This window comes from Coffea arabica, chromosome 5e (assembly GCF_036785885.1).
Source record: "Coffea arabica cultivar ET-39 chromosome 5e, Coffea Arabica ET-39 HiFi, whole genome shotgun sequence".
Classification (NCBI taxonomy): domain Eukaryota; kingdom Viridiplantae; phylum Streptophyta; class Magnoliopsida; order Gentianales; family Rubiaceae; genus Coffea; species Coffea arabica.
In genome coordinates, this window is record NC_092318.1 from 5,980,538 (window position 1) to 5,996,360 (window position 15,823).

The 15,823-nt window shown below is 35.7% G+C and overlaps 1 protein-coding gene across 1 annotated transcript; it reads right to left on the minus strand.

Moving 5' to 3' along the window:
* Positions 1-11,088: 11,088 nt before the first annotated feature.
* On the minus strand, positions 11,089-11,655 carry LOC140006861 (uncharacterized). The gene has a single exon (XM_072049528.1). It carries the CDS (start codon positions 11,653-11,655, stop codon positions 11,089-11,091), a length of 567 nt encoding a protein of 188 aa, XP_071905629.1.
* Between the last annotated feature and the right edge of the window lie 4,168 nt (positions 11,656-15,823).

A 15,823-nucleotide genomic window follows, 5' to 3' on the forward strand; every position in this document is an offset into this window, starting at 1 on the left:
TTGTCCTCTTCTAGTCTGGAATATGAGCATAGGTGACACATCCAAAAATTCTGAAATGATATACTATCTGTTTTCGTCCGCTCCATACTTCCTCAAGCATCATTTTTTTAACAGCAAGCATGGGACTTCTGTTCAGTAAATGAAATGCTCCAGCTGACAACTTTAGGCAAAAAGCTTTTTGCAATATCACTTCTTGTCAAAATAGTCCTTACCATGTTCAAGATTGTATAGTTCTTCCTTTCCAAAACAATATTTTGCTATGGTGTATAGGCTACTATAAGTTGCTTTCGAATTCCACACTTCTTCCAAAAATTTGTAAATCATTGCGAGTTGTATTCTCCACCACAATCACTGTGAAGAATCTTTGTAGACTTGTATGTTTCTTTTCAACAAGAGCCTTGAAGTTTTTGAAAGTTGAAAAACCTTCAGACGTCTCTTGCAAAAATAAATCCAAGTTTTCTAACTATAATCTCAATGAATGTTATAAAATAATGTTTGCCACCATTAGATGTCAGTTTAATGGGTTTGCATAAATTAGAGTGCTCTTCATATTTTTTCTTTCAAGAAATGGTCTCGATGTTGTTCTCTAACAATACATTCTTCACAAACTTCTGAAGGAATTGAAATTTGGCGAAGATCGATCATCGTTTTTTTCTACTGCTGAGTTTTCAATCCACCAAAGTTTAGATGACTATAATGAAAATGCCATAGCCATGCCACATTTTTCAATTTTGTTGACAAGCATGAATGAATAGTGTTATGCAAATAAAGTGGGAACATACGATTCACTGTCATGTTAACTTGAGCAATTAAATCCATCTTTGCCTCAAAAACTTGACCTACTCCATCTATGATAGAAATCTCATACCCCCTTTCTAGCAACTAACCCATACTTAGGGGTGGCAATTCGGGTCCAAATCAGGTTGGCGGGTCGGGTCAGAACCCGACCCGTCAGAAAATCTGTTGACCCGAACCCGACCCGCCAACCCGTGACGGGTCAGGTATGCTGATCCGAACCCGAAAATTTCAGGTTGACGGGTTGGCGGGTCGACCCGAAATGACCCGAAACTTAATTTTAATTTATTAATTTATCACTGTAATTTCTAATAAAATCAATTTCTCATAAAACTAATTACATAATCAAGTAATAAAAATTTAAATAAATAATTCCAAACCAAATCTAAAATAAATTAAACACCGTAAAAGTGTTTTATCCCAAACAAAATATAAAATAAATTAAAACAGTATAAAAGTAAAAAATAATATAATATATTATTTGTCCAAATATAATAATTTCAACTTCACACAAATTAAATAAATTCATTTAGGATTAAGTAATTAATGCCTTTGAAAAAAGAATAACTTAGTTTAGTTAGATAAAATTATTTTTATGTTTATTAAATTATTTTTAATTCGTAAACGGGTCATATCGGGTCATATCAGGTCACCACGGATTGGCCCGAAATCGACCTGTTTTCTTTTCGAGTTCATCGGGTCCAACCCGATTCTGACCCGAATTCCCGAAACCTCAACCCAAACCCATTAATTTCGTGTTAGGTTCGTGTCGTGTTTTCAAGTCGTATCGAAAATTGCCACCCCTACCCATACTTAGCAAGTTGGTCTTTAAATCTAGGACAAAAAATAAACATTAGAGATAGTGTGGTAGAATTTTCTTTAGTCTAGATAGTTATCTTTCCTTTACACATTAGAAAAACTATGAAGTTATTACCAAACTTGACAGTGTTATGGAATGATTTGTCCAACTTAGAAAATGCCTTTTTCTTTCCACACATGTGGTTATCAAACTAGTATCTAAATACCACATGTTCTATTGTATTTCTTCGTTCGTGAGACACATAATCAAAAGAGACTCATCTTCTTCTTTTTCTGCAAAGTTAGTTCTTTCTCTGTTTTGCCTATTCAAATTAGTTTGACATTCTGACTGATAATGGCCAACCTATGACATTGATAGCATTTAACATTAGACTTGTTTGTTGTCTTTAGCCTATGAGTTGAGTGATGACCTCCTCATCCTCTTCCTTTTCCTCGAAATTGATTTTCTTGATGCTAGTGGTGTTGTTGCTGGTCAACACAGTCATTACTTTCTCTACGTCTATTGCATTCTCTATCCTCATTCGATGTCAACTAATTTTCCATTGAGGCCTTCAATGCCTGCTCTTTTTTCTCTTACTAGTTAATTTTTTGCTCAAGAACTAGCAAAGAGCTCTACAACTCATCAATTGAAAGTGCATCAATATTTTTTCGATTCTTCTATAAAACATACAACAAAATTAAATTTTGGTCTCATCAATCGAAAAATCTTCTTGATAATGGTGACACCCTCCAACTTCTGTCTATGGTTTCTCATCTTGTTGGCAATTGTCATCATTTTTGTGAAGAAATCTATAACTGACTTGCCCGACTTCATGCTTAAAGTCTCAAATTTAGTTTGAAGTCCTTGAAGCTACACTCAGTTTGCCTTTGCATTTCCTTGATGCTTCTTCTTCATGGAGTCCCAAATTTGCTTGAAGATATATTTGTTAAGAATTGTCTCCAAGGTTGCTTGATCAACAGCTTGACAAAGATATTTCTTGGCCTTAAGGTTCTTTAACTTCAATGCTTCCAACTTCTTTTTCTACATCTCCGACAACACTACCGATAAATATTTTGCTTATATATATTTTTAAGGGTGTTTATTTACTTAGTTTTGGTGTGTTTTAGAGTTTTTAAGGACGGAATTCGCTTCTATTAGCTACTATCTCCATAAGTCCTATTTTTATATTAAAAACTTGCATTTGAGGCATTTAATGTGTAAATTTGTTGCATTTGTAGGTTTTTGGTCAATTCAGATCAAATAAAATTCAAGCAAGACATTTGACAGAATTTGAAGATGGTTTGGAAATGACAAATGATGAACAAGAGTAATTTATTTTTGGGGAAAAAATGTGACCTGATATATGAGTATCACCGCATTTTCATCCCTATTTTGGATTGAAGCAGAAAAAGACAAACAAAATGCAGGGGAGCCAAAATGCGGGTTAATATGAGGCTACCACTATTATTGCAATTATGGCTGTGCAACTCGCACAACTGCTTGCTTCACTTTCTCATAGGTTTCTAACTCATTTCCATATAGAAGTTTGGCTGCAACTACTCAAGGAAGCTTTGGAGATTGTGAAGAAGTTTTATGTCATTTCATTGATGACTTTTGTTCATTCTAACTTCTATATATGCACATTGTATTTCAAGATCAAAAGGGAGGTTAGAAGGAGAAAAAAAAGTTGTGAGAAACGTGTTATAGATAGGAGAAACTTGTGACCTTGGTAGATTGAAGCAAAAATTGTAAGAGGAAGCTTGTTAAGCTTATTTCAATATTTTGAATAAGAATTTCTCATCCTTTGCTCTTTAAATTTTGTTATCAATCATGTCTTGTTTCATGAGTTTATTATGCTTAAACATGCTTAACATTATATCTAGCTAAACTATTTTCTCTTAGGGTGAAAATGAACTTGTTTGCATCGTGATATGAAGTGATTTTCAGTTAATTTGTGATATCTTGTGAACTTGTTAGTTCATGTATCTATGCTTCATATTTGTTGTTACTTGATCAACAACTATGAATCATCTTATCATTTGTTGTGCCTTAAACCTTGCCATGCAAGTGTAGACCAAGATTCATGAAGCCTAAAGATCATGTTCACCAAAGTAGGAGATCTATTTAGGTGGCTTTGATTTTCCTACTTCATAGATCTTAATGAGGTTGTATCAAGTTAACTCATCATGTAAATAGGTGAAAGCTTGTTATGAATATGTTTGGGTAATGGAAAAATAGTATTTAAATAAAATTGGAAGTATATCCTTGGAAAGTAACATGTTTAAGGCATAAATCATTTGGATAATTTCTTAATCTTGAGTAATAAGAGATTCGTAAACCCTATGAAGTTCTTCTCCTAAATTCTCCATTGTCAATTTACTTTCTTAAATTAGTATAATTGGTAGTGTATTGCTTTTACTTAATTTCTTGAGTGTTTAGATAATAAAGCAAGTTTAAAAAGCTGGAGTAATTAACCAATTCCCTGTAGGATCGATCCTAATTATTATTATACTCATTTGACCCATTTAATTGAGAAAAATCTTGGCAATTGGACTTAAGTAAAATGGTAATTGGAAATTTATAACTTGAAAGCCTGAGCCATGTCAAGTTTTTTGTGTCGTTGTCGAGGAAGATATGGTTCAATATCAGTGCTAAGAATATTTTTATTAGTTTAGACATTTTTACTTATTTTTTTTTGTTTATTGTGTCAAGTGTCTTGTTTAATCTCTTATTTTGTGTTTAGTGTCTTGTTTTGTTTGTGTCTTTTAATCTATTTATCTTGATTAATCTTGCTTTTGAGATTTTTGAAAGTATTTTTAGGTTTCAAGAACATTAGATAAAGGGCAGAAAGGCTTGAGAAAAATTGGCAATGGACTCTGACTATTATGAATGCTTCTACAATGGAGGTAACCACGAATAACTTGCAGGCATGAAAGGCTTTGGTGTATTAAGAGCTAGAATGGGCATGTTGACATCTATGTATGAATAAAATAAGAATGTTAATGTTTTTAATTCTAATAATGTGATTTGTAACTTGTGTAGAGGATATCATGGTACTTATGAATATATGCAAGCACATAATATGGATTACTAAGGTGAATTAGGACAATGCAATTCTTGCTTTGATCAATGCAACCCTAGTTAAAGTAATTCTTATGACTATAATTGGAATAATCATTATGCATATACTAATTCTTCAAATTTTTATTATTACCAACCCGAATATTTCGAACATGAACCTAAATTATCTTGGAAGTTAGCTATTGAAAAGCTAGCCAATGAGATTTTAAAGCATTTTGAGCAATATGATGATTAAATTTATAGGGTTGATGCTATAATGGATGAATTCACCTTGTGCCATGGTAGAATACAAAAGCATTTAAGCATTATATGTGAAGTTATTTCATCCAAGAATAGTGAATTCAATCTTAACACAAACGCAGGAATGTGACATGTGAAAATAGAATGTATTTTGATGATAATAAAGCATCTAATGTGAGTTTTAATGAGAAAATGTCTACTTCACATGATAATACCTTTGGAATGGATCTTGAACCTCTAGAGGCAAGCATGAATAATGTATATATAACCTCTCTTGAGGAACGTGCTGAAAGTGTAGGTTTCAAAATCATAATCACCAAAGAAAGTCATGCGGATGTTTCTTTAATGAGTTCTCGATGGTGAAAATATAAAATAAAATCTATAAAGCATTTGGAATAGGCAAGTCGATTGCATCTCTCAAATCATATGAAGATAAAGCTCTTAAGATAGAGCCATCATTTGTTGTTCTGTCAAATTCAAAACTGGTGGATTATTTATTGACAAAACTGCCTTACAAGAACATAAGAATAGTCAAGCTAATGACTATAAAGAAACATTTATTACGAGGCAACATAATTCTTTGTTTTAGTTTATTGCATTTTAGTGTGTTTTCATGCTTGTTATATATTTTGAAGTATATTTGTTATGTTTGTTTTATAGGGTTCAAGAAAGAAGGCAAAAATCACCTTTTGAGGTCAATGAGGTAAAGGAAGAACGAAGAACTAAACCCCTCATTTTGCATTGTAGTTATTTTTTATTCGTTATGAAGGGTTGAATTTTATGTTTAGATCATTTTAAACTTGTGGGAAGTGTTAATTAGGTAAAAAAGTGATCTAATGCATGTTGTAGAAAATGAGGAAGTTGCGAGTAAAAAGCACAAAAGTGTAGAATTTCGGCATTTTTGTTGTAGAAACAATAAATACATGGGCTAAAATACGACCTATGCCTCGCGTATTATGCCTGTAACAAACATGGTTCATGCTTTCACTTTGAAAAGAACAAAAACAATAGATCAATGTGATGTACCTTGCGAATTCGTCTAATTTACCTTTAAAAAGGCTTTTTGAACTTCTTCTTCTTATTTTTTTCTTTCTCTTCCTCTCACACTCACACACTTTACTTCTAAAACTCAATTTTCAAACTTTTTTTTTGTTTTATATCACCATACAAACAACTTAAACACACTTTAGAGCCATTTTTACCTATTAAAATCACCCCAAAACACTTCAACTTTTGGATTAAAACTCTTGAGTCTAGATGTTTCAATTTGAATTTCAATTGTTTGGGACTAATCTGGGTGAAAGTTTTGAGGAATTTTGCATCATTTGCATCACAAAAGCATTACTCTACCAATTGGAGGTAATATGCTTTAAGTTACTTCATTTTTTTTTAATTTTGCCATTCATGCGTTTCTTGAGTTTCTTGATATATTTCGAATGATGAAAGTTTGATGTGTTGTGTTGATGTTTATGAGTTTATTTATGCTTATTTAACATATCTAGGCATATTTTTATGATCAAATGTGCGAATGTGATGATGTATGCAATGTTTAAATCTTGTGCATATTCCTATATTATGATCAATGTGAAATTGGTTTTGAAATGTTGTTAAGCATAATTAGATAATTCAAATAGCCAAAATATAGCTTGTTTATCATGCCTAGGTGGGTACATTTATTATATGGTGACATTTTAAAAAATTTGAATTTGTAAGCTTGGAAAAGGGATAGTTTTGACTAAAATAAAAATGATACGAACCCGCCCGAGAGTGTGAATTCGTATTCCACCAAACCCTAGATCTAGATGAAGAAAACAAGTTGGAGCGCGGAATCTTGACCCTTCTAGAATCACATAGTTAGGAACTAAGAGATTTTCTCAACCCACAACTAAACAATTCAATGAAGCAAAGTGTAGATAGAAGAATGCCACAACCAAGGTGTATACTTGATTGACAAGTTCAGGTTGAATAACTTAAGAAAACTCTCAAGTATTCAAGAAAATCTCTCTTGGACAATAGAAGTGAATAAAACTTACGAATTTTTTTTTATGTAAATTCTGATCTGCCACAATCGTTTAAGGTTTAGGCTTATTTATAGCCTTACAATGACTCCAAAACCAAACCTAAATTGGACTATATTAACCCCTAACTAATGACCAAAATTTTGGCTCACTTAAAGCTTAACATGGCCAAAATTAATCACTTAATTTAGCAAGGAAATTGGCATTATAGCCCTCGCATAACAACATTTAACTAAATGACTTCGTAACTTGGACTAATTAGCTAACTAAACCGATTTGCTTGGGCAATCTTCAACTGAGTTGTTTTGAAGCAAGGTGTATATTGTAGACTCTTCACTATCCAGCCTTTCAATGGTCCTTAAATAATCATCCCCAACTCGTTCTTGAACTGTACAAACAAGAGTTTGAAGTGATTCTCTAAATTTTCTTACACGAGCTCTTGTAATTTTATCATTTGGAATTTGAACAACTTGATACCCTTTCATCATCACTCTCCTCCTCTTGGAGGCGATTTGTAACATTCCTTTCTCATGTATATCCAAACCTAGTCACCCGGTTCGAATACCATTTTCCGACAACCCTAGTTGGCACTTTGAACGTATTGAAGAGTGCGCTTCTCAATGTTAGCTCGAGATTTAGCAAGCAAATCTCACACAAATTCAGCCTTTTTCTTACCATCCAAGTTAATTCTCTCATGAACAGGTAAAGGAGATAAATCCAATGGAGTCAGAGGGTTAAAACAATAAACAATTTCAAAGGATGAATATTATGTAGCGGTGTGCACAGTGTAGCTGTAGGCAAACTCAACATGCGGCAAGCAATCTTCCTAAGTTTTAATGTTCTTTTTAATTATTGCTTGCAACAAAGTAGAGCACTTTTCTATGAGTCTTTCAGGTGTCGCAAAGTTCGATTAACTACTTCGGTTTGGCTATCATTTTGTGGGTGACTAGAAGTAGAAAATAATAATTTAGTACCTAATTTACACCGCAAAGTTTTTTACAAGTAGTTAAGGAACTTAACATCCCTATCAAACACAATAGTGTGAGACACTCCATGCAAACGAATGATTTCTCTAAAGAACAAATCAGTTACATATTTAGCATCATTAGTTTTGTGACAAGGGATAAAATGTGCCATCTTAGAAAAACGGTCAACTACAACATAAATTGAATCATGACTTTTCCTAGTCCTAGACAAACCGAGTACAAAATCCATGGATAGACCAACCCAAGGTTCAGTTGGAATTGGTAAAGGAGTATAAAAACCATAAGGGTTTACCTTGGACTTTGCATGATGACAAGTCACACACCTTTCTATGTGTCGCTCCACATCCCTTCTCATTCGTGGCCAATAGAAATATTCTTGGAGAATTAACAATGTCTTAGTAATGCCAAAATGCCCCATAAGTCCTCCTCCATGTGCTTCTTGAACTAAGAGATTGCGCATCGAACTCATTGGAATGCATAACTTGTCCTTATAGTACAAGAATTCCTGTGAGATGAAATAATGCTCACGAGTGTGCCATGACAAAGAAGTAAATAGCTCACCAAAGTCGAGGTCAGTTGCATAAATATTTTTAATGAACTCAAAACCTAGCAGCTTAGCATCTAATATAGTGATAAGCGTGTATCTTCTAAAAAGTGCATCAGTTACTACATTAGTCCGACCTACCTTGTATTTGATCACAAATACAAGACTATCGATGAAGACGATCCATCTTGCATGTCACTTATTCAATTTAGTTTGAGACTTGATACACTTGAGCGACTTATGATTAGTGTGCAAGATGAACTCACGAGGTCGGAGGTAGTGTTGCCAAGTTTGAAGAACTCGAACTAAAGCCAGCAATTCCTTATCAGTTCCTTGGTGATTGATCCGGGGAGTTGCACTAAGGTTGCTAGTGCATTGATGGTGGAGAGACTAAACTTGCCAACTAGTGAGCACCCCCGACCTTGCAAACTTCAGACTTTGTTGTTCACATGGCATCTTGAATGAAAGATATTTTCTCGTTGAAGTTCATCCCTACTAGCTTGAGTAGCTAGTGCTCGTCTTGCCAGCAAACCAACTTTGTCATTAGTTGGTATTTCCTTGATCTCATCATTTTTCTCAATTAAGGGTGGCATGTCATTGTACTCTTCTTCCTCATCATCGGTATCAATTTTTCCATTTGGTAGCACAAGCATAGCTCTTTGATTTGGATATTAACTTGCAATGTGTCCAACTCCTTGGCATCTCCAATACTTAGTATCCTGATTCCTAGGTATTGAAGCTTCACTTGCTAGTTTAGAAGCTCCCCTTGCTAGTTTAGAAGCTCCCCTTGAATCGGCTTTGCTTGCACTTGGACGAGAGGTTGAGGCCACCTCCTGTCTCGGCCTTGGATTGGATGTTTTACTCAAGCCTTTATCTTCTCTCCTAGGCTGGAAATTTCATTGGTTTGGAATGAAATTAGGGGTGCAATTTCTGGTTGCTCCCCTCCTCTTGAGCCTTCACTCAATTTTGATTGCCTTCTCCTCCATATCTTCTAGATCGACATAATATTGCAATTGAAGTTGGTCAGTGATTTCTGGTCTCAAACCATTGAGAAATCATGCCATAGTTGCATCCCGATCCTCATGAATATTGGCTCTAAGTATGGAGATTTCCATGTCTTTGTAGTAGTCCTCAACTGAGCGAGTTCCTTGAGATAAGGATTGAAGCTTTTCGTACAAGTCTCTATGGTAGTGACTTGGTACAAATCGCTTCTTCATGAGACGTTTCAGCTCAGTCCAAGTGGTTATAGATGGTTCAACATTTCTCCTCCTGCTTGTAACCATTTGATCCCACCAAACTATAGCATAGTCGGTGAATTCTACCACAGCCAATCTCAACTTTTGCTCATCCGTGTAGTCATTGCAATCAAACACCAATTTCACTTGTCTCTCCCATTCAAGGTATGCATCCGGGTCTGATTTACCTTGAAATGGTGGAATTTTCATCTTAATTCCCTTGATTACCTCCCCAACTGGTTTGGTATTCCTCCTTGGCTTCCTTGGTTCAAGTTCCTCAAGCTCTATGTTCATATTGGAATCACTAGACTCATTCAAGGGTTGTTTCCTTCTAGAATTCTTAGAGGAACTCCTTGAAGTTTCTTGGTTCTCAATGCGTTCATGAATCGATTCCAGCTTAAAACCAATTTTTCTTTAGGATTCAGCTAACAAGGCATCCAATTTTAAGGCAAGTTGAGCAATGGTCATTTCATTTTCACTTGCCATTTTAAAACCTGCAAGAAAGGGCTAGTATAAAATAGAAAATTTATCTCACCACTCCCTTACATGTTTCATTCACCTTGTGTATCACTCAAAATGTTTTAAACACTCGAATGGGCTCACCAATCACTTCTCAAGTTGCTTGATTGCCTCTCTTGAAGAAATCAGAATTTTCTCAATGAGATTCAATAAGATGGTAGCGAATGAATGCTGGGATTTTGGGGGTAAAAATGGACTGAAATAAGGACTCAAAAAAGGAGTGAGTAATCACACAGAAATGTTACCTAATCTGGCCGCACGAAGTGACACAAAATTTGGAAACTTTTGGAATTTGACTTGTGTCTCAAATTAGGAAACTATAAACTAACTACATCCTAGACTGATTTGGACTCCTTTTGGGTACTTCTAAACACGAAAAACAACTTGGAATATACTCAAACTTAGAATTATAAGGTTGGACAGTTTACAAATTTTGACTAAAACAAGAATCAAAATGGCATAAATTTTGGATCCTAGAATTACTCTAGCCAATTTGAACCTTGGCTGGAATTTGGAAATTTTTTTGACAAACGATAAACTCATATATATATATATATATCAACACTTGAAAATACAAGAGTTAATTACAAAAAGGGGTAACTACCCCCATATCTTTTCTAACTAGACTTGAAAGCCAAATTGGGAAAGAACCTTCCCATTCAAAGCTTCTAGTTGCCTTTGCTGCAAATTGTGCCAATTCATGGCTACATTGATTCACCGTTCTAGGTACAAAAGTGAAAGTGCAGCTTTCAAAATTTCTCTTCTGAACGTCAATGTCTTCCAGGATTGTTTGAAGACTACAGTCCTGGACATTGTCCGTGTTGATGAGGCTCACTACATGCTTGCAGTCAGATTGGACTTCTATAGTTGTTCATCCTGCAAACTGAGCCATTTCGAGCGCCTCTCTGATTGCTAGAGCTTCTTCAGTGGCTGCAATTCCTTTCCTCCTCATAGTAATTCCTTTCGCTCTCACTAATTCTCCGCGCCAGTTCCTTGCAATAATCCCAAGACCTGATCTGACCATTTTAGCCGAGATGGCAGCGTCCGTATTGATCCTTATTGTTCCTTCCTTAGGAGGTTCCCAACGCTGCTGGATTGGTGTTGCCTTTTCTGGTTCAGAATTTGATCCTATGTCTGACTCCTTTGCTGCCTCATACTCGATCCATTCCTGTTGTGCCTTGTCAACAATTATCTTTGCATTAGCTATCTCCTGTTGGAAAGTAAACTTGTTCTTTGCTTTCCAGATTTGCCATAAGATGTTTGCTGTAAGTTGGATTCTGCCCACACCTTGAGTCTCTTTTGCTGCCTGCAACACTGCTTCCCACCATCTCCATAGGGTGCCTTGAAGTTTAGCTAGCCCTTCCCACCGAACAGGTGCAATCTTCCATGTTACTTGCGCTGTTGGGCAGTTGAAAAAGATATGTTCAATGGTTTCCATGTCATCCCCACAGCAGTGACAAATCTTGTTCCCTATGCCAAACCTTTTGTAGAGAGCTTCCTTAGTAGCCAATCCGTTTTGTAGACATCTCCATAAGAAATGTTTCAATTTCAGCTTAATGGTTAGGCTCCACAAAGTTTTCCAAACTGTATGCTTTCTTATCTCCCAACTGGTTTCCGGATCAGGTGCTAGCCTTGGAATTTGGAAATTCAAACAAAGGTTTCTTGGGTTCGTTTTTGGAAGACTAGGTTGCTGATTTGTGAGGTTGTCACGTGTGCAAGAATTTGGCAAGTCCGAATTTGGTAGTTTGAGTGTGACTAGGAATTGTTTTGAATCCCAAGTCAACTTGAATTCCCAATTTCAGATTGCTTTCTTGTTCCACTTCAAGATTGATCCAAGTGTGTTCTTTCTTTTCTTGCATTTCTCTCTTTTTTTTTCATGCAAAACAGATTTGTTTTTCTTTCTTTTCCTTCACTTCAGATCAAAGCTCAAAGAACAAGATTTGGTCTCAAGTTATGCACAAGATCAGCCGCAACTTCCTTTGTTCAAGAAAACAAGAGCTAAAGTTTGTCCAAGGTTCAAGATTTGATCAACTTTGATTTCAAGAATTCAAGAACTCTAGATTGTCAACCCAAGACTTCAAGATTTGTCCAAGAAATTTCAGAAATTCAATCAAGAAACTTCCAGACCTTGGTATACTTCCAAGAAACAAGAGAACCAGCCACTTATGATTCAAGAAACAGAAAACACTAGCGCAATTTGTCAAGAAACCCTAGTTTGAGTTTCAGATTTTTTTTTACTCTCAACGACTTTAAGGCTTGACAAACGAAGAAACAAGACACACACAACCAGAAACACGATACCGACGAGAGATAAGGTTCGGACAGCCAAGAAAATATGCGGCAGCAAGAAATAACAACAAAAAACGCTAATGGAACTACTAGATTAAACACGGGCAACAAAGAATGGACTCGATTAGCAAGGAACAAACACAAGAAAACATGACACAAGTTGAAAGTTTAACACAAGACAATATGGAAAAAAAACCCTAGCGATCCAACTAGGAGAACACGACCATATTTGAAAACAAGGAAAACTTACTTGACACGAACAAGATATACTTGAATTCGTCAACTGACTCTGATTACCAAGTTGATACGAACCCGCCTTAGGGTATGAACTCGTATCCCACCAAATCCTGGATCTCGACGAAGAAAACAAGTTGGAGTGCGGAACCTTGACCCTTCTTGTAGACACCAAATTTTTATTTTTTATTTATTTATTATTTTTATTTTAATTTATTGATAATTATTAGCTATTTTTACTTATTAATCTCATGATTTTATTTTAGACATTTTTTTTAGCATTTTAGATACCAAATCTTTTTAATTTAGCTTTATTTGTTATTATTTTCATTTTTATTGATTAAATGTATTTATTTTCATTTCTTGCTTAATTAGTCGCTTAATTTTTATTTTAAGACATTTTTAATATTAAAATTTGTCGAAAAAAAGAAAATTGTTCACAAAAATATGCTTTAAATTTTTCAGATTCAATTTATGAAAATAATTGATTTATTAAAAAAAAGAAAAAAAAGGAAGTCACGCGCGCGTGCCGCGCGCTCTACTTCTCTTAAGCTTCGTACTAGCAGAAACAGAAGCAGAATTGCAGTGTTTTTTTTTCCCAGCTCTTTCTCATCGCTTCGTCTCATTTTTTAGCTCCGTTCGATTGTTTTAGTATAAGTCATCTGGCTTAATCTAGAAACCTCAATGGTTTGGGCATCAAGAACCATCAAACGGTTCCTCAAATACCATAGAAAGGTGGCTTCATCTATACCATTACTGAGAGGGTTTAGGTTCTGGTGTGCCATATAAAAGCATAAAGAGGGTTTAAGGGAATCCAGGGGGATGATGGCTGAAGGGAGGTTTTAGAGAGAATCTGGAGTGACGGCGGAGGAAAAAAAAAAGAGCTTTGAGACTGGAGAGAAAACTGGAAAATAAAAGAAAAAGAAAGGTGAGTGTGTGACGGCTGAAAAGAAGGAAACAAGAAACAAGATAGTGTGGCGGCTAGAGAGGAAAAACTAAGAGAATTTGGTGAGTAAAAAAGAGCAGGAGTGAAAGAGAGGGAAAACGAGAGAGAGACAGAGTGAAAAGGCAGAAAGCAAGGGAGAGCTAGAGGGAAGAAACCAATGGTTTCGACACGAAAAGGGGGTTTTTGGGCAGAGGAAAGAAAGAACTTGGGACTAAGGGAAATCAAGCAACAAAGCAACGGAGCAAGAGGAGGAGAACCAAGAAGGAGCCACGGCTGAGCAAGATCTTTGAGGGTTCAAGTCAAACCAAAAGAAGGAGAGGAGCTACTACGGGAGTCCCTTTTCCATCGCTGCTAGAAAATCCCACCAAAATAGCGCTGTAAGGTTCTTATCAGCCCTTTCCTATAGATAATCTCTGTTAATACGTGATGTCTTTTGATTATTTCTTTTGGCTTTGAGCCCCTTAGTATGGCAAAAAGGAGTTGCAGTTGCTGTTTTCCTTATCATTGTAGCCTAAAGCTGTAACCTTTTTGCTGGCATTTTGCATGACAAGTATGTTAGGGTTCCAAATTTGTTTGGTGTTGTTATTTTGTTCCCAAGCTGAAGTTTAGGAGCAAAGATGTTAACTTTGAAAAGAAAAAATGACATTTACATGGCCAGTTTATTCGAAAATGCATCTGAAGTCATATGTTGGGTAAGTTGTAGAAGGTTCCCAGTTTGTGCGTGTTTTCTGTTCTGATTTTTATGCTGAAAAATCAAGGTTTTACATTGGCAAAAGTATGAAGAACGTTCGATTAATCTGTTGCCTGAGTTTTGGATTGCATGCGGCTGAGATTGGTACCTTAAGAATCTACTGCAACAAGCTCACAGTTCTCGGCTTGTTGCAGCAGTACGGGCAAATCAGTTTTTTTTCTTTGGTTGCTCGTTCGATGTTCTTGTTTTTTGCTGTTTGACTGGGATGTTGTGAACATGTTTTCTATTAAAGCATGATTTAGACCCTTCTTAGGGACAAAAGCCTTTAGTGTTCTTCCATGCGCGAAGCAAGAGGGATGAGAATCATGAGTTTTGAGTTTATTGTCTGGTGCATTTTTCTGATGCGGTCTTTGATTGTTCTATGAAATTTTTGGGTCAAAGTTTAGCTAGTGTTCAGGTCACTTTGTTACATTTGGTGTCCGAAAGCTTGTTGGATGTCTCCCCTCTCCCTTGTTTCATGTTCTCGTGTTTTAGTTGCATTGAGTCGTTTTCTGGTTACTGGTATGAGGAATCACAGGTTGCTGCAACAAGCTCGAAACTCTCAGTTTTATTGCAGCAATGTGTACAGAACTTCTTCTTTCCTTGTTTGCTTTGTTTTTCTGGTCGAGCCTTAATAAGATCTTCAAGTCACATTTGCTGCGTTTTGTGTCTGGAAGTTGTTAAAGTCCCCTCTCCCCCTGTCCCAAGTTTCCTGCATTCATGTGTATAAATAAGTTTAGGACATGCATTGAGTTTTTTTTTTCTTCTGTTTAAAGGTATTTGCTTCGGTATGAGCAACTAAAAATTGTTATAACAAGGTTGGAATTACTTGCTTGTTATAGCAATGTTGATAGCTCTCGATTAATTGTAGCAAAGTGAAACTCGACCAGGCTGCATTTTTGTTTTGTTGGACTGTCAAGACCATTGCTTGGTAGTTTAGGAAAGGTTCAGTCATAGTTTTTTGGAAAAGGGAGTTTCCTGGCTTGTTGCAGCAACAAAGGTAGATATTTTTTTTTTTTTTGCAAATGAGTGAAACCTTCGCTGCTCCAAGTTCATTTTCTTTTGCTGATTTTGTGTTCAGCCCCCTTGTTTGATTTCAGTGGGGAAAACAATGGCATTTGGTTGATGTTAACAACATGGAATTGAGGTCATTGCATTTGTGTTTGGTTTGGTTTGAGTTGTTTCATCAATGTGTTTCGGTTAGAATGAGGAAAGTTGCAGCTAACTTAGAATTGCAGAAAGCTTCATTAGCTGTCAAAATTTTTTTAGTAGAAAGCTTTGTTCGTTTGGTTTTGCATGGAGTTTGCATGAAAAACCTCCTCATTTTGGTTCTGCCATTCCCTTGCATGCATGATAAGTTGGAATGATAATTTGAGGATTGGGTTGCAGTTTGAGAAGTTTGTGAAA

Bases quoted from the DNA above. Each gene is read 5' to 3' on its own strand.
- LOC140006861 (XM_072049528.1), bottom strand. From the start codon at position 11,655: ATGGAAACCATTGAACATATCTTTTTCAACTGCCCAACAGCGCAAGTA.